Source organism: Mobula birostris, chromosome 9 (genome assembly GCF_030028105.1).
Source record: "Mobula birostris isolate sMobBir1 chromosome 9, sMobBir1.hap1, whole genome shotgun sequence".
NCBI lineage: Eukaryota > Metazoa > Chordata > Chondrichthyes > Myliobatiformes > Myliobatidae > Mobula > Mobula birostris.
The window spans coordinates 61,633,132-61,643,879 of NC_092378.1; the positions used below are offsets into that span (position 1 = coordinate 61,633,132).

Sequence of the window (10,748 nt, forward strand, 5' to 3'; positions counted from 1 at the left end):
CCAGCAGAACAAAATTAAGCAAAATCTTCCTTCACTTTTATAGATTTGTAAAGGAAAACTGCAATATGATGAGAATTGTACTCAAGTGATAGTAAAAATAAATACAGTGGATTCCAATTAATTGGGACACACCAGGACCAGTATAGTTTGTCCCAATTAAATGACTGCCCCAATTAGGCAAAGTTTCATGGAAATAGTTAAAAAAGTGTAAAAAAGCAAGCTCAGTAACACATTATGTATTTAAATGAAATACCGAACAAAGTAGAACATGATCAAACTACTGCAGTACTATAAAACTCTGTATTAGTTCCTATTACTTATCAATGGAGGAATTTGTCTGTGTCATGCTCTTTTGACTGTAAATGAACAAAATCAGTGCAGAGCTTTAGTGCCGGTAATAGACTCCCTTCATACAATGCTATCGACAATTGCATCCTCCAAATCTTCATTTACATCGTAACGTTCAAGGTAATTGTCAATGCTTTCAAATTCTTCGTAGTTTCTAACCTGTTTGAAGTAGTAAAATCATTACATTTTCACACCCAGCTGTTTCTGGCATCTGCAAAACAGTTCTGAATTGTCTTACTGCTTATTTCTCGCCAACTATCAGTGAGAAAATTGCTGCTTTTTGAATACAAACACTTGCAACTGACGCTGCTTAAAAACTGTTCAGCTGAAGCACAGTGTAATGTCTATAGAAGTGACACATGACTAACGCCAGTTTGAAACTGTTCAGCAACAGTCTCCTACCCCTGCTAGGTGGTATAGTGTCCCAAACAAACAAAGGAATTCCTTGCTATTGTCTTGATTAGTTTTTGAGATTAAGAGTTGTCCCCAATTAGTCAACAGCCCAGTTAACTGGACTTCACTGTACTCACTGGGCACACCAGTTTTTACTCGCTGTATCAGTTATAAACAGTCACTCTAACTGTGGCACAGTGTACGTTACTCATGTTAAACACCATTTCCTCACTACTTCTTTTTGAATGATAGGATATGAATAACCTCGCATTTTTGTACCTGGCTGGCAATGCACTGAGTTACGTCCCCCTTCCACTGCCTGAAAGTCTTCGCTCTCTTAACCTGCAGGTAAAGGAACCTCATGCTCATTGAGAACATTTCTGATCTGCCTTATCACCACTGTCAAACTCCCTCATGAAGTGCAGATTCAGGGGAAAGCTCCAAATTTGAAAAGATTGCATATTTTTTCAATTTTTCACAGTAAAACCCTAATCTTACCATACTGGTATTGGTTTATTATCATCATGTGTGCTGAGATGCAGTAAAAAGCTTGTCATCCATGCATGGTCACTTCAAGATATAACTACATTGAGGTACTACAAAGGAAAGTATTAGCCAGAGGTGTAGTGGCATTGGCGTGAACTTCGAGGTGAATAGTCCCAGGTTCGAATCCGGCTGGCTCCTTGCCAGCTTTGCATCCATGCTGGTTTGAGCATCGAGCTGGCAACTTGGCCTCATAGAAAGCAGATAAAAATGGTAAAGAAACAGCAAGTTTACCGCCTGATGTACCACGAGTGTGGAAACAAAGGAAAAGCAACAACAAAATGCAGAATATGTTTATACAATCACAGAGGAAGTACAGTGCAGGTATAGAATGAGGGTTATTTCTTCAGCAGTTTGATCGAGGCACGTCTGTGCAAGCGCGTGGATGTCAGCCAGTGAGAACAGCGAGAAGAGTTTAAAGGGAGACAGCTTTATAGAGTGGGTGACATAGTAGGAGGGCTTTGGTTCCATGGGGCTTTGGCGATAACGGGTTGAGACAAGGTAGGTTGCCTGTGTACAATATAGACAGGAAGAATGTGTGTCAGGCCGGTGTTCTGTGTTCAGAGTCAGGTGTGGAAAATCCGTGAGACTCCCAGCCTCCCGGACAGCCTCATCTGCACCAGGTGCATCGAGCAGCTCCTTAGGGACCGGGTTAGGAAACTGGAGATGCAGCTCGATGACCTTCATCTGGTCAGGGAGAGTGAGGAGGTGATAGAGAGGAGCTATAGGCAGATAGTCACCCCGGGACCACAGGAGACAGAGAACTGGGTAACAGTTAGGAGAGGGAAGGGCAAAAAGCAGGTGCTAGAGAGTACCCCTGTGCCTGTCCCCCTTAACAATAAGTATTCATGTTTGAGTACTGCTGGGGGGGTATGGCCAACCTGGGGGGAAACAACATAGGGGACTCTATAGTTAAGGGGTTAGACAGTCAATTCTGTGGATGCAGGAAAGAAATGCGGGTGATAATTTGCCTCCCTGGTGCCAGGGCCTAGGGTGTTTCTGATCGCGTCCACGATATCCTGAAGTGGGAAGGATAACAGCCAGAGGTCGTGGTACATACTGGTACCAACAACATTAATAAGAAAAGGGGGGAGATCCTGAAAACAGATTACAGGGAGTTAGGAAGGAAGTTGAGAAGCAGGACCACAAAGGTAGTAATCTCGGAATTACTGCCTGTGCCACGTGACAGTGAGTATAGGAATAGAATGAGGTGGAAGATAAATGCGTGGCTGAAGGATTGGAACAGGGGGCAGGGATTCAGGTTTCTAGATCATTGGGACCTCTTTTGGGGCAGGTGTGACCTGTGCAAAAAGGACGGGTTGCACTTGAATCCCAGGGGGACTAATATCCTGGTGGGGAGGTTTGCTAAGGCTACTGGGGAGAGTTTAAACTAGAATTGCTAGGGGGTGGGAACCAAGCTAAAGAGACAGAGAAAGAGGGGCTTGGCTCACAAATAGAGAAAGCTTGGAGACAGTGCGAGAGGGAGGATAGGCAGGTGATAGAGAAGGAACACGCTCAGACCGATGGTTTGAGATGTGTCTATTTTAATGCGAGGAGTGTTGTGGACAAAGCAGATGAGCTTAGAGCATGGATCAATACTTGGAGCTATGATGTTGTGGCCATTACAGAGACTTGGATGGCTCACAGTCAAGAATGGTTACATCGAGTGCCAGGCTTTAGATGTTTCAGAAAGGACAGGGAGGGAGGTAAAAGAGGTGGGGGCGTGGCACTGTTGATCAGAGATAGTGTCATGGCTACAAAAAAGGAGGAAGTCATGGAGGGATTGTCCATGGAGTCTCTGTGGGTGGAAGTTAGGAACAGGAAGGGTTCAATAACTCTACGGGGTGTTTTTAGAGACCCTGAATAGTAACCGGGACATCGAGGAGCAGATAGGGAGACAGATTCTGAAAAGGTGCAATAATACCAGGGTTGTTGTGCTGGGAGATTTTAATTTCCCAAATATTGATTGGCATCTTCCTAGAGCGAGGGGTTTAGATGGGGTGGAGTTTGTTATGTGTGTTCAAAAATGTTTCTTGACACAATATGTAGATAAGCCTACAAGAGGAGAGGCTGTACTTGATCTGGTATTGGGAAATGAACCTGGTCACGTGTCAGATCTCTCAGTAGGAGAGCATTTTGGAGATAGTGATCACAATTCTATCTCCTTTACCATAGCATTGGAGAGGGATAGGAATAGACAAGTTAGGAAAGTGTTTAATTGGAGTAAGAGGAAATATGAGGCTATCAAGCAGGAACTTGGAAGCATAAATTGGGAACAGATGTTCTCAGGGAAATGTACAGAAGAAATGTGGCAAATGTTCAGGGGATATATGCATGGTGTTCTGCATAGGTACCTTCCAATGAGACAGGGAAAGGATGGTAGGGTACAGGAACCATGGTGTACAAAGGCTGTTGTAAATCTAGTCAAGGAGAAAAGAAAAGCTTATGAAAGGTTCAAAAAACTAGATCATGATAGAGATATAAAAGATTATAAGGCTAGCATAAAGGAGCTTAAGAATGAAATTTGGAGAGCCAGAAGGGGCCATGAAAAGGCCTTGGCGGACAGGATTAAGGAAAACCCCAAGGCATTCTACAAGTATGTGAAGAGGATAAGGCATGAGAGAATAGGATCAATTAAGTGGACAGTGGAAATACGTATATGGAACCGGAGGAGATAGCAGAGGTACTTAATGAATACTTTGCTTCAGTATTCACAATGGAAAAGGATCTTGGCGATTGTAGGGATGACTTATAGTGGACTGAAAAGCTTGAGCACATAGACATTATGAAAGAGGGTGTGCTGGAGCTTTTGGAAAACATCAAGTTGGATAAGTCTCTGGGACCGGATGAGATGTACCCCAGGCTACTGTGGGAGGCGAGGGAGTAGATTGCTGAGTCTCTGGCAATGATCTTTGCATCATCAATGGGGACGGGAGAGGTTCCAGAGGATTGGAGGGTTGCAGATGTTGTTCCCTTAGTCAAGAAATGGAGTAGAAATAGTCCAGGAAATGATAGACCAGTGAGTCTTACTTCAGTAGTTGGTAAGTTGATGGAGGAGATCCTGAGAGGCAGGATTTATGAACATTTGGAGAGGCATAATATGATTAGGAATAGTCAGCATGGCTTTGTGAAAGGCAGGTCATGCCTTATGAGCCTGACTGAATTTTTTGAGGATGTGACTAAACACATTGATGAAGGTAGAGCAATAGATGTAATGTATATGGATTTCAGCAAAGCATTTGATAAGGTACCCCATGCAAGGCTTATTGAGAAAGTAAGGAGGCATGGGATCCAAGGGGCATTGCTTTGTGGATCCAGAACTGGCTTGCCCACAGAAGGCAAAGAGTGGTTGTAGACGGGACATATTCTGCATGGAGGTTGGTGACCAGTGGTGTGCCTTAGTGATCTGTATTGGGACCCCTACTCTTTGTGATTTTTATAAATGACTTGGATGAGGAAGTGAAGGGATGGGTTAGTAAATTTGCTGATGACACAAAGGTTCGGGGTGTTGTGGATAGTGTGGAGGACTGTCAGAGGTTACAGTGGGACATTGATAGGATGCAAAACTGGGCTGAGAAGTGACAGATGGAGTTGAACCCAGACAAGTGTGAAGTGGTTCATTTTGGTAGGTCAAATATGATGGCAGAATATAGTATTAATGGTCAGACTCTTGGCAGTGTGGAGGATCAGAGGGATCATGGGATCCGAGTCTATAGGACACTCAAAGCTGCTGCGCAGGTTGACTCTGTGGTTAAGAAGGCATACGGTGCATTGGCCTTCATCAATTGTGGGATTGAGTTTAAGAGCCGAGAGGTAATGTTGCAGCTATATTGGACTCTGGGTCAGACCCCACTTGGGAGTACTGTGCTCAGTTCGTGTCGCCTCACTATAGGAACAATGTGGAAACCATAGAAAGAGTGTTGCCTGGATTGAGGGGCATGCCTTATGAGAATAGGTTGAGTGAACTTGGCCTTTTCTCCTTGGAGCGACGGAGGATGAGTGGTGACCTGATAGAGGTGTATAAGATGATGAGAGGCATTGATCATGTGGATAGTCAGAGGCTTTTTCCCAGGGCTGAAATGGCTCACACTAGAGGGTACAGTTTTAAAGTGTTTGGAAGTAGGTACAGAGGAGATGTCAGGGGTAAGTGAGCGAAAGTGGTGAGTGTGTGGAATGGGCTGCCGACGACGGTGGTGGAGGAGGATACGATAGGGTCTTTTAAGAGACTCCTGGATAGGTACATGGAGCTTAGAAAAATACAGGGCTATGGGTAACTCTAGGTAATTTCCCAGGTAAAGATATGTTCGGAACAGCTTTGTGGGCCAAAGGGCCTGTATTGTGCTGTAGGTTTTCCATGTTTCTATGTTTCTAAGATGCAAGGGCCAAGGTGATGTAGCTTGTGAGGCCAAAAGTTCATCTTTAAAATACAAAAGGTGTGTTTAGCTGTTTTATAACAAACTGTCTTTGAAACTGGTACTGTGCTTCTATGCTGGATTCTTCTGTGAGTCTCGATATCGGTGACAGGATAATGGAGTGTTTTTTAAGAGCCCAAAGTCAAGATTATAGTGTAAGGGGCAGAGGGTATTGGGATTCAGGAGAGTAAAAAGTAACAGAACACAGCAGTGAGTGGGTTTAAACAGGATGGGAAACACATCTATTAAACTGACGTAATCATTTGTTTTCTTCTCATGTTTTCAGAACAACAACGTTCAGCAAATTGACGATGACACTTTCTGCCATTCCAAGGATACTTACTATGTTCGCAAGGCTCTCGAGCTCATTAGGCTGGATGGAAATCCAATAATCCTCAGCAAAACTCCTAATGCCTATATTTGTCTCCCTCAAGTGCCCTACGGGAAATATTAACAATCTGTAATTCTGTCCACAATGTGTGGAAACTCTTTTGACAGCAGGCAAAGGTCTTAAAGTTATTGTGCTTGGGATTTTCAATGGCAAACCAATCGTTTTTCAAGAAATTTATTAAAACATAATCAGGCCAACTTAAAAATAATTGCAATCAAGAACACTGTTCAAAGTAATTCTATCAGAAGAGCTGGGCAATAAGAGAGGGGGAATGTTGTAAATGTTTAAAGCTAAATAATTTTCAAGCCCAATCTTTACTGAACATGCACAAAAACAATAAATTTAATGTGATTGATACACACTTGTTGCTCATTAAGCAGTAAATTCTACCATGGATTTTTTTCAACTTTTTTCACTTTTTAAACCTGACTCTATTGACCAAGAAATTTAATGTTTTTTAAATATTTCTTTAAAGCATTTTGCATTATTGTTAGTCCAGTGGACCCGATCTTTTTCCATCTGCCTTGTAACTTTTACTCATAACTGTACTGCAGCACAAATAAATGGCTCATTAATATTTTATTTTAAAGGTCTCTTAATATTAAAGTAAATGAATCTTGTTACATGCAACCTGTTAGGGCAATTTGTTTTTAAAGTTACGTATAATTAGCCACAGATGTGCTAAGAAGGGACAAGAAAGCTAGAACTGTGAACTTTGTCTGTGACCATTTCTGCATTAAAAATATCCAGCTACCAATACAGCTGGCATAAATTGTTAAAGTGAAATCTTTTATTTATGTATATTAAAGTTTAAAACATTTTGTTAATTTTTAGCCACTTTCTTTGTCTCTGAAATAGTGTTGGCAAAGATTTCGGATAACAAGCCTCTGCCATATGTTTCTTTGGCCCAGGCTATTTGTGCTAGACATGGCCAAAGGTTTTCTCCTTCTTCTTAGGCAATCCCTTGGGGTTGAAGATAACTTGCTTCTGCTGTCTCTCAGTGTTACAGATTGCTGGTTTATTAACGGGGAGAAGAATCTGGCAAGTACATAGGACTTGCAATGCAAAGGGATGTAGAGTGATCAATCCCAAGGGTCAATAAAATCAGCCTGTGGAAAAACAATGATCACAGGAGAATTTGCAGATGCTGGAAATCCAGAGCAGCACACACAGTTCTGGAGGAACTCAGCAAGTCAAGCATCATCTATGGAAAGGAATAAAGAGTCAACTTTTCGGGCCTAATGAATGGTCTCGGCCCAAAACGCTGACTGTTTATTCCCCTCCATAGATGCTGCCTGACCTGCTGAGTTCCTCTAGCATTTTGTGTGTGTTGCTCAGCAGCCTGGTAAATCTCCTGTGCACACTCTCTAACGCTTCTGCATCCTTCCTGGAAGGGTGACCAGAACTGAACACAATAATCTCAGTTGAGGAGAAACTCAAGCACCAACTCTAAGACAAATTCCACAGAATTATTGTGAATGGGCAGTCAGGAATGCTTTGTAGCTACACCGAGAGTCTGGTTTCTTCCTCAGATTCCTCACCATTATTCACTTAACCATAGTTCCGCCTCTGACTCAGCTCGAGGTCAGTGGCTGCTCTTAAACACTTTGTAAAATTGTGATTTTTTTTTGGAACCTCTCCATCCTAAAAGAACTTGATTCATAGCAGAGTTGGAAACCCGAGCTAAGGTCAGGTTATAAAACATAACATAGAACATTAGGACTGGAAAGGAAGTGGGAGGGGGCAGAAGCTAGATTTATACTCCTCTCCCTCCCCTACCTTCTTATTCTTGCTTCTGCCCCCTTCCTTTCCAGTCTTAGTGAAGTATTTGTGTCTGAAACATCAACTCTTTATTCCTCTGCATAGATGCTGCCTGGCCTGCTGAGTTCCTCCAGCACTTTGTGTGTGTTACTATACAAAAACAATGAGCATCGTGGGCTGCCTGCAGAGATTAGAGGGAGTCTCCCCAACCCACCAATGAGGCCTGAGATGTGGATCAATTTCAGAGTCTGGGTTGTGCCTCTATTGGGCATAACGCGAGCGAGTGGAGTAACCATCCTACTGCTATGTCTCACAACTCCTCTCCGGACCATCAGTTCCGATGACCCTCTACCCACCCACCAGTCCTCGCTGAAGAGCAGTAGTTTGCAGCTGAAGATGAACAGAAGCTGCTTGTCACATGGGCTGCAGCATTGTCAGCAAGCATAAACTGTTGTGAAATGTATATTCAGTGTTTATATCCATTCTGATAGCATGAATATCGATTTCTCCTTCTGGTGAAAAAAATCGCCTCCCCTCCCCTCTTCTTCTATTCCCCACTCTGGCATCTCACCTGCCTATCACCTCCCCAGTGCCTGTCCTCCTCCCCTTTCTCCTCTGGTCCGCTCTCCTCTCCTATCAGATTCCTTCCTCTCCAGACCTTTACCTTTCCCACCCACCTGGCTTCAACTATCATCTTCTATATATCTTCCATCCCCTCCTCCCACCTTTGTATTCTGCCGTCTTCCCCCTTCCTTTCCAGTCCTGAAGAAGGGTCTCGTACGAAACGTAAACCGTTCATTCATTTCCATGGATGCTGTCTGTTCCTCTAGCATTTTGTGTGTGTTGCTTCAGTGGTTACGTACTTTTCCACACAGAAGCAAATATGTCTGTCGGCGTCTACGTACTATTACTTTTAATAAAAGGTCAAATGAGGACAATTGTGGAGAAATTTCTTTAGCCAGAGGGTGGAGAATCTGGTACCACAGGCAACTGCGGAGGACCTGTCATTGGGTGTATTTTTTTTTAAGCATGTCATACCAGACATTCAGCCATTCTTGTCTGGCACATGGTGTCAGGATTAACCGGGTCATGTTATGAATGTAAACACAAGGAAATCTGCAGATGCTGGAATTTCAAGACCCCTTCCCCCTCCCACTTTCAAATCTCTTACTAGCTCTTCTTTCAGTTAGTCCTGACGAAGGGTCTCGGCCTGAAACGTCGACTGTACCTCTTCCTAGAGATGCTGCCTGGCCTGCTGCATTCACCAGCAACTTTTATGGGTGTTGCATGTTATGAATGTTCCTGACTCAACCCTTGCACTTTTTACGAGGCCGAGTGGCTAGCTCGACACTCAACCCGGCACGGATGGAAGGTGTGCTCGGGAGTGGCCCGACCTGGATTCGAACTCAGGAACCTTTGCTCTGGAGTCCGGCGCTGATCTCACTGCGCCACCAACTGGCCATTGGGTGTATTTAAGGCGGAGGTTGATAGGTTCTTGATTAGCCATGGCATCAAGGGTTACGGAGAGAAGGGCGGGGAGTGGGGCTGAGGAGGGGAGTAAATGATCAGCCATGATTAAATAGTGGAGCAGACTCGATGGGCTGAATAGCCTAACTCTGCTCTTATGTCTATGTCTTACGGTCAATATTATTTTTCTACAGTTTTTCTGCCTTGCAACTCAACTGCAATGCTTCGAAATTCTTGTGGGGCATTTTTGGATTGGGGGGAATGGGGAAAGGGGAGAGAGAGGCAAGCATTGGAACACATCTCATTTCAAGTACCAATTTCTGCAAGACAAGGACTTCCACTATTAGCTTTCAGGATTGTAGGGGACCTTCTCTTCTATCCATTGCAGTAGCAGATACACTCCTGCCTCGATCTCCGAGAAAAACTAAGGCACCTGACTAGCCTGGGGTCTTATTTTTGAACCTTTTCAATTCCCTCATCATCCACTCCCTGGATATTTTGAATCCATTTTATTTGAAGAAATAAATCCCGGATGGAATCTAGAAACACGAGAGATTCTGCTGATGCTGGAAATCCAGAGTAACAGACACAAAATGTTGGAGGAACTCAGCAGGTCAGGCAGCATCTATGGAGAGGAATAACTCATCAAAGTTCTGGGCCAAGACCCTTCATCGGAACTCTTGATGATGGGTAGCGGCCCAAAAAGTTGACTTTTTAATAAAGATTAGCTTTATTTATTATTGACTTTATTTGTCACAGGTACATCAAAGCAGACAGTGAAATTTGTTGCTTTGTGTCAACGACCAACACAGTCCACGAGGTTCTAGGACAGCCCACAACTTTCCCCATGTTGCTGGCAGCAGCACATCACGTGCGCAGCTTGCTAACACTGACCCGTATATCTTCGGGACGTGGGAGGGAAGCGGAATAGCCGGAGGAAACCCACAGAGCCTCGGGGAGAGCGTATGAACTCCTTACAGACCGCAGTGGGGATTGAACCCCGATCGTACAGTTTGGCACTGGGAAGGGTTCTGCTAACGGCCACTCTACTGCGCTGCCACAGTAACACAGCAGATAAATTCCTAGTCTGATATCTTGGGGCAAGGACTAGTGTTCTGCAGGCAGGAGTTCAAATGTCAACATTGCAGCTGTGTGATGGTATTGTGTTCACTGCCCACAAAGTCCTAAACTCAAAAAGATCTTAAACTCTGTCTGATACAGATATCTACAGGCACCCTCACTATAGGAAGGTTATACTGTATCCAACTACTCCTTAAGGACTGGCTTATTTCCCTGTCTAGTGTCTGTGGTGAGGTCTAGCTACCAATATCCATTGCTTCAGTTGTGGATTCCCCCCTCCCTTCTGAGTACCAACATTTTTCGATCTCACTCCATTTAATAAATATTCGGCTTCCCTAATTCTTCCTACCAAA

General features: G+C 43.8%; 1 protein-coding gene across 2 annotated transcripts in view; it reads left to right on the top strand.

Moving 5' to 3' along the window:
- LOC140203386 (epiphycan-like) overlaps positions 1–6,475 on the top strand; it is a 43,574-nt gene extending 37,099 nt beyond the window's left edge. For both annotated transcript variants that reach the window (XM_072269441.1, XM_072269442.1), the window contains 2 exons: positions 994–1,089; positions 5,983–6,475. In XM_072269441.1, the coding sequence (XP_072125542.1) occupies positions 994–1,089; positions 5,983–6,150 (264 nt within the window). In that variant the 3' untranslated portion in view covers positions 6,151–6,475. The remainder of the gene's footprint in view (positions 1–993; positions 1,090–5,982) is intronic.
- The last annotated feature ends 4,273 nt before the right edge of the window (positions 6,476–10,748 follow it).